The sequence below is a fragment of the Podarcis liolepis genome, assembly GCF_965112155.1.
Source record: "Podarcis liolepis genome assembly, chromosome: 4".
Taxonomy (NCBI): domain Eukaryota; kingdom Metazoa; phylum Chordata; class Lepidosauria; order Squamata; family Lacertidae; genus Podarcis; species Podarcis liolepis.
In genome coordinates this window covers 100,698,042-100,714,415 of record NC_139558.1, presented here as the reverse complement: position 1 = coordinate 100,714,415, position 16,374 = coordinate 100,698,042, and the positions used below count along the sequence as shown (strand labels likewise).

The 16,374-nt window shown below is 48.2% G+C and overlaps 3 protein-coding genes across 4 annotated transcripts in view; 1 reads left to right on the top strand and 2 right to left on the bottom strand.

Moving 5' to 3' along the window:
• Positions 1–16,374, top strand: part of LOC310705360 (uncharacterized protein) — a 75,812-nt gene that overhangs the window by 13,656 nt on the left and 45,782 nt on the right. The window lies entirely within an intron of this gene.
• The window catches only part of LOC310705081 (uncharacterized protein), a 68,181-nt gene that overhangs the window by 9,196 nt on the left and 42,611 nt on the right, over positions 1–16,374 (bottom strand). The window contains exons 4-6 of the mRNA XM_083499455.1: positions 14,589–14,671; positions 10,672–10,798; positions 2,537–4,504 (exon numbers count right to left, since the gene is read on the bottom strand). Coding sequence (XP_083355581.1) covers positions 2,658–4,504; positions 10,672–10,798; positions 14,589–14,671 — 2,057 coding nt within the window. The 3' untranslated portion in view covers positions 2,537–2,657. The remainder of the gene's footprint in view (positions 1–2,536; positions 4,505–10,671; positions 10,799–14,588; positions 14,672–16,374) is intronic.
• LOC310705097 (uncharacterized protein) overlaps positions 1–16,374 on the bottom strand; it is a 53,033-nt gene that overhangs the window by 21,798 nt on the left and 14,861 nt on the right. The window lies entirely within an intron of this gene.

Sequence of the window (16,374 nt, the reverse complement as noted above, 5' to 3'; positions counted from 1 at the left end):
GAATCGGACATACAAGGTTGTTGCCAGTCAGCTTGGTTCCCTTCCGGCTCAAGATCTGACCGCGGAGAGGGTGTGTGCCGTTGTCCTTAATGAACACGACCGACTTGCTGCACTGGAAATGAAGGACAGGGGGAGGGAAGAACAGAGTTCAAATCTCCCCACTGCTGATGCTACTGGAGAGCATGCTGTAGCATTGAGCACTGTCCGATGTTACAATTGTGGACAGACTGGGCATCTACAGCGAAACTGTAGGAAGCCACGCCAGCCAAAAGGAGCCAAGAGCAGCTCTACAAAGCCTGAGGTGTCAGGCAAAAGCCGTACCAAGTGCCAGGTGAAACCTGCAAAGGCTTTGATGGCAAAAGGAACCACGCCAGATGTAGGGAACGCGTTTATAATCGACACTGGAGCCACGGTTCATATGTGCCCACACAGAGAACTGTTTTCAACGTTGAAGAAGCAAAGCTTCGCTGTGAAACAGGCCAACGGTCAGGAGCTGGAAGCGACCGGAATTGGGACTGTGTATCTTGAGAGTCTGAACTTGACTATAAACAATGTTTACCTGGTTCCAGAACTGCGGTTCAATCTGCTGAGTGTGTCGCAGATTGCAAAGAAAGGACTGAAACTGTCCTATGATGCTAAGAGCTGCAAGATCTTCAAAGATGGAGAACTGTATCTTACTGCCAGAGAGAAAGATGGACTGTATTTGTTGAGTTTTGATCAAAGTGATTGCATGAAATGCAATTCTTCTGATTCTAACGTACTCTCTCTTGCAGGTGTGGCCAAGGACGCCAGGAAGGTGACCAAGAGGGTCGACAGAGCATTTCAGCGGGTGTATGCTGATGTGATTGGTCCTCTAGAACCATCTAGAGGCGGTGCACAGTTTTACCTTGTGTGTGTGGATTGTTTCACTAATTATTCTTGGGTTTTTGTGATGGAGAAACCACAAGAAACCTTAGAGAGGTTTCAGGAGTTTTGTGACAAGGTTAAAAATATGCATGATGCTAACATTGATTGTCTTTTCACAGATGAGAAGCAAATTTTTCTGTTACAGAAGTTTCAGAAGTTCCTGGATGGAAAAGGGATAGACCACAAAGTTGCTGTTTCAGCCGAAGCATGGAACAGGGGGGTCTGTGTGAGGGTGAACAAAGAATTGCAAAAGGGGATGAATGCGCAATTGCTGAGTTCACATTTGCCACATGAATATTGGGCGGAGTCGCTAATGTCTTATGTTCACGTGTGGGTGAGAAAAGTCTCAAAAGAGATGGGAAGTTCTCCTTTTGAGAAGCTGTTCCATAGAAAACCTTCTGTTGCCTACTTTAAGGTTTTCGGGTCTCATGTGAAAACAGAAGGTCCAGGTGGAGTAAAGAATGCCAGAGGCATTTTTGTGGGTTATGAAAAGGGTCTCTACAGAGTAATTTTGTCTGAATCTGGTCAGGTGATTCTCACAAAGTTTCTAGAGAGTGCTCCAGAAAAGGAGTGGGTAGTTGTACACACATTTCCCACAGAGGACAATTCAGATGATGATGATGATTTCACAGATTACAGTGGTACTGATGATGACAGTGATAGCTCAAAGAGCTCAGTTGTAACAGTCATTGAGAGGAAATCTCACACAATGGATAGACCTTCACAGGTGAAGGAAGAACCACTGTTAGCAATCGGATCTGGTTCTCAACAAAGTCCAGAGGTTGAACCAGTGAGCAGAGAGGATCAGCACCTCGTACGCAGGTCTGAGAGAGTTACAAAGGGTGTACCACCAAAGAGGTACTCAAAAGAGTTTGCTAACTTAGCTGTTGCATGTGTTGCTATTGTTAACAACTCAAAACAGGTTGAAGCAGTGTCTAAGTCAGAGACAAAGACACAACAGAGAGCCCCTAGCCAAGGTAATGCAGAAGCACTCATTCCTTGGAAGCCAGACAACCAGAGAGGTACACTGGTGAAACCAGTGGTGGGGAGTTCCAAGGGTGGAACTGAAACAACAGGGGACTGTTATATGTATAACAACTGTTTGTTTTCTTCTCTGGATCATGTTTTGCCCATTGATGCTTTTGGGGGAGGTTGTCAGGAAAAAGCAGCAATGCAAAAGCCAGCTGCAGGTGGCTGGAAAGCAAAACAGGATGCTGTGGTCTGGAACTGTACTGGTGGGAAAAAGGGGCAGTCCATTCTCTGTACTGAGCACCGGATGTTAGCTCAGAGTGTCATCTGACCTGTACTGGAAGTACAGGGGTGGAGCTGTGACTCTACTGCCGGAGTCTGGAGGGTACAGACGCGTTTTCTCTGTACTGCTGAATGACAGGAATAAAGACATGTAAATAGGACTCCTGTCTGTCTTTCTTCCCCTCCCTGGGGGAGTGCAGGGAGGGAGAGAAGGAGGAGGGTGTGTTCTCCTCATGTCTGAGGAGAATCGCCGATTTATGACCTTGCCTGCCGGAGACGCAGACGGGAAGGTCAACAAGGATCCCAGCCGAATGCCTGGGAGTGAGGCCAGTTACCTCTGACTGTGGCTGGAATCCTGACAGCCTTTAAGAGTTCGAGCCTATTCCATACACCCACAGGTCTCAGGATGGTTACAACATAAAAAAACCTCACATATTAAAAGAGCATTAGGTGTAAATCAGCCAAAAGCCTGGTTAAAAAGGTGCGGATCTGCCTGGTTCCTAAATCTGTATAATGGTTTTTCCAACCTTTGTATGGATTCTTTGATGGGAAGTGAGATTGGAGCTATCAGTGAAGCTCTTTCCACATTCCACACACTGGTAGGGTTTCTTCCCTGTATGAATTCTGTGATGGGAAGTGAGATGGGAGCTCCTCCTGAAGCTCTTTCCGCATGCCACACACTGATAGGGTTTCTCGTCTGTATGAATTCTTTGATGGGAAGCAAAACTCTGGCTATGGCTGAAGCTCTTTCCACATTCCACACATTGATAGGGTTTCTCCACTGTATGAATTCTTTGATGGAAAGTGAGAGAGGAGCTCCGACTGAAGCTCTTTCCACATTCCACACACTGATAGGGTTTCTCCCCTGTATGAATTCTTTGATGTAAAGTGAATTCGGAGCTCCTCCTGAAGCTCTTTCCACATTCCACACACTGATAGGGTTTCTCCCCTGTATGAATTCTTTGATGTGAAGTGAGATTGTGGCTGTGACTGAAGCTCTTTCCACATTCCACACATTGATAGGGTTTCTCCCCTGTATGTATTCTTTGATGGGAAGTGAGAGAGGAGCTCTGACTGAAGCTCTTTCCACATTCCACACACTGATAGGGTTTCTCCCCTGTATGAATTCTTTGATGTAAAGTGAATTCGTAGCTCCTCCTGAAGCTCTTTCCGCATGCCACACACTGATAGGGTTTCTCGTCTGTATGAATTCTTTGATGGGAAGCAAAACTCTGGCTATGGCTGAAGCTCTTTCCACATTCCACACATTGATAGGGTTTCTCCCCTGTATGAATCCTTTGATGGAAAGTGAGACTGTGGTTGCGACTGAAGCTCTTTCCACATTCCACACACTGATAGGGTTTCTCCCCTGTATGAATCCTTTGATGGGAAGTGAGATTGGATCTCTGACTGAAGCTCTTTCCACATTCCACACACTGATAGGGTTTAACTCTTGTGTGAATTCTTTGATGGAAAGTGAGTTCGGAGCTCCTCCTGAAGCTCTTTCCACATTCCACACACTGATATGGTTTCTCCCCTGTATGAATTCTTTGATGTGAAGTGAGACTGTGGCTGTTACTGAAGCTCTTTCCACATTCCACACACTGATAGGGTTTCTCCCCTGTATGAATTCTTTGATGTGAAGTGAGACTGTGGCTGTTACTGAAGCTCTTTCCACATTCCACACACTGATATGGTTTCTCCCCTGTATGAATTCTTTGATGGGAAGTGAGAGAGGAGCTCTGACTGAAGCTCTTTCCACATTCCACACACTGATAGGGTTTCTCCCCTGTATGAATTCTTTGATGTAAAGTGAATCCGGAGCTCCTCCTGAAGCTCTTTCCGCATGCCACACACTGATAGGGTTTCTCGTCTGTATGAATTCTTCGATGGGAAATGAGAGAGGAGCTCTGACTGAAGGTCTTTCCACATTCCACACACTGATAGGGTTTCTCCCCTGTATGAATTCTTTGATGGGAAATGAGATGGGAGTTCTGACTGAAGCTCTTTCCACATTCCACACACTGATAGGGTTTCTCCCCTGTATGAATTCTTAGATGAGAAGTTAGAATGTCCTTCGTCCTGAAGCTCTTTCCACATTCCACACACTGATAGGGTTTCTCTCCTGTATGAATTCTTCGATGGGAAGTGAGAAGGGAGCTCTGAGTGAAGCTCTTTCCACATTCCATGGACTGATTGAGTTTCTTTCCAATGAGATTTTGTTGATTGGAAGTGGAATGGTAGCTCTGACTGCAGCTTTCTCCACACTCCAAATTTTTACGCGGCTTCTCCTCTCTGGGGATTTTTTCGTGGTCACCTTTGTTCTTGATTTCCGATTCATCACAATCTGCAATGGAGACAAAAAGGGATTAGAGCCTCAGGAACAAATGAAGAAAAACTGAAGGAAGTTGGGCGTTTGTTCAGTATCTGTGTTGTTTGTCATTAACCAACATATTTTTTATGAGATTCTGATTTGTTGAATGTTGGTTTGTTTGATATACAGTAGTGGTCAAAATTGTGGCAGACTTTTGGAAAAAACTGTATTTCAGAGGTTTGATGGCTCATAACACCACTTCTTTTATAGGAATAACATGAAATTGTATATCAACGGAAAGATAATTTAATCAAGAATGCAATCCAGCAGTTTGTTCAATTACCCATATTCTATCAAATGTTATAGTCAAATAACCAGAAAAACGAAGCACAACGTGCTTAGGTTGACTTATGGCACCGCCACAGCATAAGAGGCCTGAGGGAGGCCTCCGGGACACTGCTGCTGCTTGTGTGAGTGCTGGGAAGACTGCTCCCTCTCCTGCCAACTCCATCCAGCCTAGGGGCCGGGACCTGCACTCACCGCCACAGCTTGAGGGCCTCCATCAAGGCCTCCAGGACACTGCTGCTGCTGCTCGCGTGAGTGTTAGGAGAACCGCTCCCTTTTCTGCCAACTCCATCTGGCCTAGGGGGCAGGGCCTGCACTCACCGCCACAGCATATGAGGCCTGAGAGAGGCTCCGGGACACTACTGCTGCTGCTCGCATGAGTGTTGGGAGGACCGCTCCCTCTCCTGCCAATTCCATCTGGACTAGGGGGCGGCTACTTGCAGCAAGGGACAAAATGGTTTTAAATGTTTTAAGCGCTTTTAATTTGCAGCACCTTAAATGGTGGTTGTTGTTTTTTATAATATAATATTATTTCATTATTTTATTTTTGCTTGGGGTGGGATAAGCATTTAGTCACGGTGGGGAGTAGTTTAATTTGAGCGCTGTTGTTTCTTGCTTATTATTATTATTATTATTCTGTTATTATATAGTTTGTATTTTGCTTTTTAAGGGGAAGGGTCATGGCTGCCTGGGAATGGGCCTCAGCCAATAGATTGGCTGGCGCAGGTTCCTCAGGGGGGGATGTATTGGGACACCCAATCTCAGTGATCACGGGCAGGAGGAGGAGTTATGCTAAGACCAGACCATGTCATTACCGAGGAGGCAGGTTTAGTCATTGTTTGAAGACTATCCCTGCCTCCAGGTCTGGTCCTGACCAGAAGGATACAGTAATCAGCAAGGGAAACCCACATGACCTGAAAGTGTTGCTGTGCAATGCCAGGTCAATGATAAATAAAACCACTGCCATCCACGACCTGATTGTGGATGGAGGATTTGACCTGGCATGTGTGACAGAGACCTGGTTGGATGAAGCAGATGGGCCTGTTCTTGCCGCTGCTTGCCCACCAGATTTCTCTTACGCACAGCAACCCAGGTCATGTGGGCGGGGAGGGGGCGTTGCAGTGATTTTTAGGAAGTCATTAGTCTGCACCAGGCGTCCTATTGGGAAGACCCAGTTTTCTGAGTGCATGTTCTGGAAGTTGGGCAATAGGGGCAGTACAGGATTCCTACTGGTGTACCGACCTCCCCGCTGCACCAGGGATTCCCTGCCCGAGCTGCTTCAGGTTGTGGCGGATATGCTCCTGGAGACACCTAGCTTGGTTGTCCTGGGGGATTTTAACATCCATGCCGACACGACCTTACAAGGGGCCGCTCGGGACTTCGTGGAAAGCATGGCCTCCATGGGGCTGTCCCTGAATATGTTTGGCCCAACTGGACTTCTCCGCAACCCTTCCCCTCTGCAGGGAGGTGGGACCGATACGGATGGTCTGCCCCTGCCACTTAATGGATCCAAATGGTTTCCAGAGAGTGGTAAGGGATGTTTTATCCCAAGTTGATGGCCTTTCAGCTGATTCCCTGGTGGCACGCTGGAATGCGGAGTTAACCAGGGCTATTGACTGTTTGGCTCCGAAGCATCCTCTTCGATTGCATGGAGCCCGGACAGCCCCGTGGTTTTCCACAGATCTGAGGGCAATGAAACAATCGCTGAGACGGCTAGAGCGTTGGTGGCGGATAACTCATTCTGAAGCTGACCGGACACGGGTTAGAGCTCAATGTCGAGCCTACCAAGTGGCGGTAGCAATGGCGAAGAAGACTTTCTTCACCGCCTCTATTGCATCTGCAGAAAACAGCAGCAGGAGACTTTTTCAGGTGGTTCGCAATATAGCAGAACCACCTGCTACATCGGGGCCCAGTATGGGCCACATGATCTCCTGCAATGATTTTGCAGTTTTTTGCAGATAAAGTCACTCAGATTCAGGAAGAGGTAGACTCCACCGTGGAGCAGGGCCGGGGCGGGAGAGTGCTAGTGTCCTGTCTAGTCAAGTTGTGTGGGATCAATTCCAATCTGTTACCTCCAAGGATGTGGACAGGCTGCTTGGACGAGTGAGACCAACCACCTGTCTCCTTGATCCTTGCCCATCCTGGCTTATAAAAGCTAGCCGGGAAGGGCTGGGCGATGGGCTTTGAGGGGTTGTGAATGCTTCTCTCTGTAAGGGAGCCTTCCCAGACCCACTGAAAGAGGCGGTTATCAAACCGCTTATTAAAAAACCATTTTTGAATGCTGCCAATATGGCTAACTATCGCCCAGTCTCAAATCTTCCATTCTTGGGCAAGGTGATTGAGCGAGTGGTTGCTGAACAACTCCAGGCACGCCTGGAAGAAGCAGACCATTTGGATCCCTTCCAGTCAGGATTCAGGCCTCATCATGGGGACTGAAACTGCCTTGGTCGTACTGGTTGATGATCTCCGGCGGGCTAGGGACAAAGGTGAGAGCTGTTTCCTAGTTCTGCTGGATCTCTCAGCGGCGTTTGATACCATCGACCATAACATCCTTCTGGACCGTCTTGAGGGGCTGGGAGCTGGGGGCACTGTCATACAGTGGTTCCGCTCCTTCCTCCTGGGCCGTGTTCAGAAAGTGGTGGTGGGGGATGTGTGTTCAGACCCCTGGGCTCTCACTTGTGCAGTGCCTCAGGGTTCCGTCCTTTCCCCCATGCTTTTCAACATCTACATGCAGCCGCTGGGAGAGATCATCAGGGGCTTTGGGCTGGGTGCTCATCAGTATGCGGATGATACCCAGCTATACCTCTCTTTCAAATTGGACCCAGTGAACGCGGTGAAAGTCCTGTTTGAAAGTCCTGTTGGAGGATGGATGGCGGCTAACAGATTGAGGCTGAATCCTGACAAGACAGAAGTACTGTTTTTGGGGGACAGGAGGCGGGCAGGTGTGGGGGCTCCCTGGTCCTGAATGGGGTAACTATCCCTGAAGGACCAGGTGTGCAGCCTGGGAGTCATTCTGGACTCACAGCTGTCCATGGAGGCACAGGTTAACTCTGTGTCCAGGGCAGCTGTCTACCAGCTCCACCTGGTACGCAGGCTAAGACCCTACCTGCCCGTGAACTGTCTTGCCAGTGTGGTGCATGCTCTAGTTATCTCACGCTTGGAGTTCTGCAACGCGCTCTACGTGGGGCTACCTTTGAAAGTGACCTGGAAACTGCAATTAATCCAGAATGCGGCAGTTAGACTGGTGACTGGGAGTGGCCGCCGGGACAACATAACACCGGTTCTGAGAGATCTGCATTGGCTCCCAGTACGTTTCCGAGCACAATTCAAAGTGTTGGTGCTGACCTTTAAAGCCCTAAACGGCCTCGGTCCTGTATACCTGAAGGAGCGTCTCTACCCCCATTGTTCAGCTCGGACACTGAGATCCAGCGCCGAGGGCCTTCTGGCGGTTCCCTCATTGCGAGAAGTGAGGCTACAGGGAACCAGACAGAGGGCCTTCTCGGTAGTGGCGCCCGCCCTGTGGAATGCCCTCCCATCAGATGTCAAAGAGATAAACAATTACCTGACATTCAGAAGACATCTTAAGGCAGCCCTGTGCAGGGAAGATTTTAATATGTAACGCTGTACTGTTTTTAACACTTGATTGGGAGCCGCCCAGAGTGGCTGGGGAAACTCAGCCAGATGGGCAGGGTATAAATAAATTATTATTATTATTATTATTATTATTATTATTATTATTATTATTATTATTTTGTCAGTGTGTTATGTGATTGCTATCAAGTTGGTTGGGGTTTTTTGGTGTTCTTTCATTTAGTGAGGTTGTAAAACATAATAAAATTATAGAAATGGCACAAAGAGTTGACTGGTCACCCAGAAAGCGATGTAAAATTGTACTATTAAGTGAACAAGACTACAGTTATGAAGAAATTAATAGTGAGATTGGGGAAAACATAACCAAAGCTGGTCTTTCTATATTTTTTAAGACGTATAAGGAGACTCAGTCACTACAAAATCAGACTGGTAAAGGCAGGGAGAGGTGCACAAAGGCAAGTGACGATCGAAGAATGGAGAGACTGTCCCTACCTGACAGAAGAATATCATCTTGGTGTATACAAGATGACATGGCGTAATGTAGTGTGAAGCTGAGTGCAAGGACTGGTCTAAAGGCTAGAATTCTAAGGAAAAAGCCATTGTTATCTCTCAATCAAAGGTTGAAAAGATGAAACCCTTGTTAACTGGACAGCGGAAAAATGGGAGAGTGTTACTTGGAGCGATGGGACCCAAATCTCCTTGCTTGATAGTGATGGCATGAAATACGCGAGGAGAAGAATCAGAGACGATTTACATGCTACTTGCATTACACCGACCGTGAAACACCCAGATAGTGTGAAGATCTGGGGTTGTATGGCAGCAAAAGGTGTGGGCAGAATTTGCGTCATTAATGGGAATGTAAATGCCCCAAAATACATAAATGAAATACTTGAAAGAAACATGTTAGTCAGAAGTAACCCAGCAATAAAGCCCAATGAACAGAGGCAATAATTCAGTCTTGGTTTCACATTCTTACAGGTGCAGAACTAAAAACTTGGTTCACTTCATGGGAAGGCATTGTAAGGCAGTAGTGAAAGCTAATGGTTACCAATGGTTACCAAAGATTCCACATTTTTTCTTTATGACTGCTGTTCTAAAAAATACTCCTTCATAAAAGCAATTGCATTACATTCTTCATTAAAATATCTTTCCATTGATATATAATTTTATGGTATTAGTCCACACAAAAGTGGTGTTAGGAGCCATCAAACCTCAGAAATACACTTTTCACAAAAGGTTTCCACAATTTTGGCCACTAGTATAAGTTGTTCATTTTAAAGTTAATGTTCTTTTTATATGGAATCAGATTATTATTATTATTATGGGCAGGGTAGAAATAAAAATTATTATTATTATTACTACAGTGGTACCTGTTCTGGAAAAGATTAAGTTTGTAAACCGAGGTACCACTGTATCATCCTCATCCTCATCATTGCTACTACTTCCTGAGATTCCATAAGCCTAGCTCTTCTCTGGGATGGATTTTGTTTGGCCCAGTCATGGCATCCCCTCCATCTCCAATGTCAGTCCTTGTTATGGCTTGGTCATGAGACGACTCTGGCTGTTAATAATTTCAGATTTATTGCTAAAACAACAAACTTGGACGGAGCTCCTCTACTCATCGTCCTCCCCACAAGATGGAGTTGCCCGGACTGAGCTCCTCCCCCTTCCCCAGGAAGGAAGCCCCCACCTTCTCTTCCAGTATCTTTCACCTGTCTTGACCAGTTTTCAGACCTCTGAGATTAGACCTCTGAGACCTTCCTGCATTCCAACTTCTGACTCACTCCTGTAGCTCTCACAGCTGTCATTCTGTCTCTGTTTTTCTTCTCCCCTTTGTTCAGAGCTCAGATGACAGTTGCTCTCCCCCTCCCCTCTGCCTTCCGCTGCTAACTCTCCTCTCCCTAGGCCTGCTTCTTCTCTGGCTGGCAGCACCTGAGCTTCGCTGCCAGTCGTCTCTTTGGTCAACCCAAGACTGACAGGAGCAAAAACAAAAACCTGAATCTACTTATCTTTCCTAACAATTCTGAAGCTGACATTGAAGATGGCCTGGGAAGTTGAGACCAGCCCAATTGTGGTAGTAAAAGGAATAATTTGAGGAAGATTGTTCAAAGAAAAAACTGTAATTTACTCTTTATTGTGGGGGTGTTAGGTTCCCAGGTGTTATAGGGGGCGCTGTTGAGCTCTGTGAGAATATATGAGGTTGGTCCCATAGAGGTATTTTTTGAATTTCCAGGCAGATATGACGATCCCACAGGGAGCCTTACCAAGAGAGGCCACAATCCCACGATTCTCCTCCATGACGTCCTTATGCAGAGCTCTCTGGTCAGGATCCAGCAACGCCCACTCCTCGTCCGTGAAACGAACAGCGACATCTTCAAAGCACACTGGACCCTAAAAGAAAAAGGGAAATGTCCTCCTCTGAGACAGCAGAAATATGATCTTCTACACAATGCTCTGTTGTTTCCTTCCTGCTAATAATAATAATAATAATAATAATAATAATAATAGTAACATTAATAATAATAATAATTTATTATTTATACCCCGCCTATCTGGCTGGGTTTCCCCAGCCACTCTGGGCGGCTTCCAACAAAACACTAAAATACAATAATCTATTAAGCATTAAAAGCTTCCCTAAACAGGGCTGCCTTTAGATGTCTTCTAAAAGTTTGGTAGTTATTTTTCTCTTTGACATCTGGTGGAAGGGCGTTCCACAGGGCGTGTGCCACTACTGAGAAGGCCCTCTGCCTGGTTCCCTGTAACTTGGCTTCTCGCAGCGAGGGAACCACCAGAAGTCCCTCGGCGCTGGACCTCAGTGTCTGGTCAGAACAATGGAGGTGGAGATGTGCCTTCAGATTTACTGGACCTTTGAGGCCGTTTACAGCTTTAACGGTCAGCACTAACACTTTGAATTGTGCTCAGAAACGTACTGGGAGCCAGTGTAGGTCTTTCAAGACCGGTGTTATATGGTCGTGGCGGCCACTCCCAGTCACCGGTCTAGCTGCCGCATTTTGGATTAGTTGTAGTTTCCGGGTCACCTTCAAAAGTAGCCCCACATAGAGCGCATTGCAGTAGTCCAACCGGGAGATAACTAGAGCATGCACCACTCTGGCGAGACAGTCTGCGGGCAGGGAGGGTCTCAACCTGAGTAACAGATGGAGCTGAAAAACAGCTGCCCTGGACACACAATTGACCTGTGCCTCCATGGACAGCTGCGAGTCCAGAATGACTCCCAGGCTGCGCACCTTCAGGGGCACAGTTACCCCATTCAGGACCAGGGAGTCCCCCACACCTGCCCGCCTCCTGTCCTCCAAAAACAGTACTTCTGTCTTGTCCGGATTCAACCTCAATCTGTTAGCCACCATCCATCCTCCAACCGCCTCCAAACACTCAAACAGGACTTTCACCGCCTTTACTGGGTCCAATTTGAAAGAGAGGTGGAGCTGGGTATCATCTGCATACTGATGAGCACCCAACCCAAACCCCCTGATGATCTCTCCCATCGGCTGCATGTAGATGTTGAAAAGCATGGGGAAAGGACGGAACCCTGAGGCACCCCACAAGTGAGAGCCCAGGGGTCTGAACACTCATCCCCCCCCACCACTTTCTGAACACAGCCCAGGAGAAAGGAGCGGAACCACTGTATGACAGTGCCCCCAGCTCCCAGCCCTTCAAGACAGTCCAGAAGGAAGTTATGGTCGATGGTATCAAACGCCGCTGAGAGATCCAGCAGAACTAGGAAACAGCTCTCACCTTTGTCCCTAGCCCGCCGGAGATCATCAACCAGTGCGACCAAGGCAGTTTCAGTCCCATGATGAGGCCTGAATCCCGACTGGAAGGGATCCAAATGGTTCTCTTCTTCCAGGCGTGCCTGGAGTTGTTCAGCAACCACTCGCTCAATCACCTTGCCCAGGAATGGAAGATTTGAGACTGGGCGATAGTTAGCCATATTGGCAGCATTCAAAAATGGTTTTTTAATAAGTGGTTTGATAACCGCCTCTTTCAGAGGGTCTGGGAAGGCTCCCTCACAGAGAGAAGCATTCACGACCCCGCGAAGCCCATCGCCCAGCCCTTCCCGGCTAGCTTTTATAAGCCACAATGGGCAAGGATCAAGGAGACAGGTGGTTGGTTTCACTCGTCCAAGCAGCCTGTCCGCATCCTTGGAGGTAACAGATTGGAATTGATCCCACACAACTTGACTAGACAGGACACTAGCACTCTCCCGCCCCGGCCCTGCTCCACGGTGGAGTCTACCTCTTCCTGAATCTGAGCGACTTTATCTGCAAAAAACTTTGCAAAATAATTGCAGGAGATCATGTGCCCCATACTGGGCCCCGATGTAGCAGGTGGTTCTGCTAAATTGCAAACCACCTGAAAAAGTCTCCTGCTGCTGTTTTCTGCAGATGCAATATGCAAAGAAAGTCTTCTTCGCCATCGCTACCGCCACTTGGTAGGCTCGGCATTGAGCTCTAACCCGTGTCCGGTCAGCTTCGGAATGGGTTATCCGCCACCATCTCAGCGATTGTTCCATTGTCCTCAGATCCGTGGAAAACCAGGGGCTGTCTGGGCTCCATGCAGTCGAAGAGGGCGCTTCGGAGCCAAACAGTCAATAGCCCTGGTTAACTCCGCATTCCAGCGGGCCACCACTGAATCAGCTGAAAGGCCATCAACATGGGATAAAGCATCCCCTACCACCTTCTGGAAACCATTTGGATCCATTAAGTGGCGGGGGCGGACCATCCAAATTGGTCCCACCTCCCTGCAGAGGGGAAGGTTCACGGAGAAGTCCTGTTGCACGCGGAAGTGATCTGACCATGGCACTGCAACCCCCCCTCCCCGCCCACAAGGCCTGGATTGCTGAGTGTAAGTGAAACCTGGTGGACAAGCAGCGGCAAGGACAGGCCAATCTGCTTCATCCAACCAAGTCTCTGTTACACATGCCAGGTCAAGTCCTCCATCCATGATCAAGTCATGGATGGCAGTGATTTTATGAATCATTGACCTGGCATTGCACAGCAGCACCTTCAGGTCATGTGGGGATCCCTTGCTGATTCTAGTATCCATCCAGTCAGGACCAGACCCAGAGGCAGGGATAGTCCTCAAACAACGACTAAACCTGCCTCCTCTGTAATGACATGCTCTGGTCTTAACATCCATCCCACCACCCACAAAAAGTGATAAAAAAGGGAAAAAGAAAATTTTAAAAAACATTTTAAAAAGAACATTGCACTGCTCCGAGTCCTCCTGGCCAGCAGCAGCAGCAGCAGCAACCATCCTTATGAGCCTTCAGGTCCCGCCCTGGGCCAGGCAGTGAGTGGCAGGAGCGGGGCCCTCAGGCACTCACGCAGGGGAGTTGTTTCAATAGGATTGCTTTGCTGCACATTTTATTTATGGATGCTTATCTTATTCTAAGTTTTAATTATGGGTATTCGTCTTTGTGTTTTCCAGGTCATTCTGCCTATGCAAGCATTCCAGTTTGCCTGATGAAAGGGTCCACTTTCTCCTCTCCTCCTGAGCTGTTCTGGGGAGTTCGCTCCTAATGCCCTAGAGCCAAATTCTAGGGGTTCATGGGGGCATGGAGAGCGGGAGGAATGGGGGGCAAGTCCTATTTTGCAGCCAATGGGGCTGGTTAGGTGAATCTAGGCCACTATTTGTTCTCATTTGTCCACTGCTTAGAAACCTATTTTTGCATTCAGTCATCAATCTAGAAATAAAGTAAGCCTCTGTTGGATGGCCATCTGTCTTGGATGATCTAGCAGAGATTCCTGCATTGCAGGGGGTCTCCTGGCTCTGAGAGACAAGCAGGGAGGGGGGCTTCTGGCAAAAGGAGAGGGAGCCACCGGTGGCTCCTCCTTCTCCTGACTCACCTCTGCCTCTCGACCTTCCTCTCCCACTCGCCTCCTTCCTCTTCTGCCTCTGATTCTGCACTGCATTCTGCCACAGTGTCCCCCAGCTCACTAAGGCCTGTAACCCCTTCAGCTTCTGACACCTCCTCTTCCCAGCCTTCTCCCTTTCCCCCCTCTAAACGCCCATCCTTCCTCCACCTCCACTCCTTCGGCTCTGAGCCATCTTCCCTTCCTGGTTCCCCAGCTGCTTCCTCCCACCATTCCTCTGTGCCCAACCGGTCCATGACACTGCTCCATCCCTCGGCCTCTGTCCCCACAAGGCAGCTTCCCCTGACCTGATCTGGTCCCACAGCCGCTGCTTCCCTTCTGCCCCCACGAAAAGATGGATCAGGAGGTCTTGCTGGCATCCTTCTGTCACCTGCAAAAGATAAAAGGTGATCAGAATGCCAGGAGTGCCTGCTTCTCTCACAGGTGAAACAGGGCATCTCTAACTGCAGATGGGCCTTTGAGAAAGCCTTACCTACTGAGAGCATTTGGACGTTTGTGCCCATTTCATATGTTTGTGGTGCAAAAATACATCTCCCCTCCTCTGGACCCTTCTTCCCAACTGTCTCCCCAAAACAAGATGAAAAGAACCCCCAGATGAGTTGGAAATCCAACAGAATGAGACCAAACAGAGAAAACCACCTTCCTCCTTACCCAGTGGCCTCTCTCTGGTGTCCAACGGAGGCCTCTCTGCCTCACAGGAATCCATCTTCATTTCTGCAAACAGATCCTTTCCCTGAAAAAGAAACACGGATTAAAAACACAGAAAGGTGAGAAATATTAGAAAGAGAATGGCAAAAAGTTGAAGGGTATGAGATCTTATTCCATAGATGCTTTCCCAGAAAACGAATGGGCCATCAGCAGACCATTATGGGATGTTCTCTGTCCTGTTTGGAGCTCCTTGGGAGTATCCAGAGGAAAGTCTCTCTCACCTGCTTTCTCTCCTCTGCCTGACTCAGGAGGAAACCTTCGGCCAGGGCCACCGCCTGGGAACTGGTCTCCGCTCCGCATTCTCTCACCCAGCTCTCCATCTCTGGGGGAAGGACAGCCAGGAACTGCTCCAAGATCACCAGGTCCAGCATCTCAGCTTTCGTGTGCCTTTCCGGCTTCAGCCACTGATGGTCAAGGTGGTAGAGTCGGCTGCAAACCTCTCGGGGTCCTTTGGCCTCCTGGAAGCAGAACTGCCTCAACTGCTGGCTCTGCACCTCTGAGTGGAGGGTGTCCTCCTCACCCAGGATCTTCTGCACTGGGTTTTCCCAGAATCCCCCACTGCTCCCAGTTTGGCTGGCATGGCCTCTTCCTGCTTCGGGGAGAGCTGAGTTTCGCTCATCCATTTGTGCGCTCAGGAAGCCTCTGAGAGATCGGAAGGAACCCTTTGGTTTTGTGACAAGTTCTGTCCGTCTTAATGAGAAGCTCTAGCAAATCCTACAAAGCAAATACATTGTTCTGTTACAGAATTTGTAGGACAGGAGGGGAAATGGTTCCTTGAGCAAGCATGGATGAGTCTTGGTGGGAACCAGGGCTGGACTGCACCGCATCCCAGACCGTGAGCTATCTTTTTGAAAATAAAGAGGAGGAAGAGGAGGAGAAATACGTCTCTAGCCTTCTAGCAATGCAAAATGTGGAGGCAACTGAAGGGATTTCTGGGAGATTAATCAACCTGGTTTCTGCTGCCTTCCAGTCAATGCATGAAGTCAGAACCAACAGACAAGGGAGTAATTTATATCTTGTGAAAATGGATGCTTTCCTCTAATGGGGTCCTCACCTGGGGGTCCTCAGGAGTTCCTCCCCCACCCCCACTCCCCTGCTTCTGTCTCCTTTTCTTGCACTTGGACTCTCTGCCGCTCTCCAGACAGACTCCTGGGGTGGGGTCCCTTTTTCTTTGCTCTGAGGGCCAGGTATGTATCTGATCAACCCCCTGAGGGCCAAGTGAGCAGGCCAAAGACATCTACCTTGATATTTAGGCGGGTAATTTATTATTATTGTTACTATTATTATTATTATTATTCTGCTTAATAATAAGATAGCTTAACACACACACAGCCATTCATGCCAAGGTCCCAGGAGGCTCAGTGA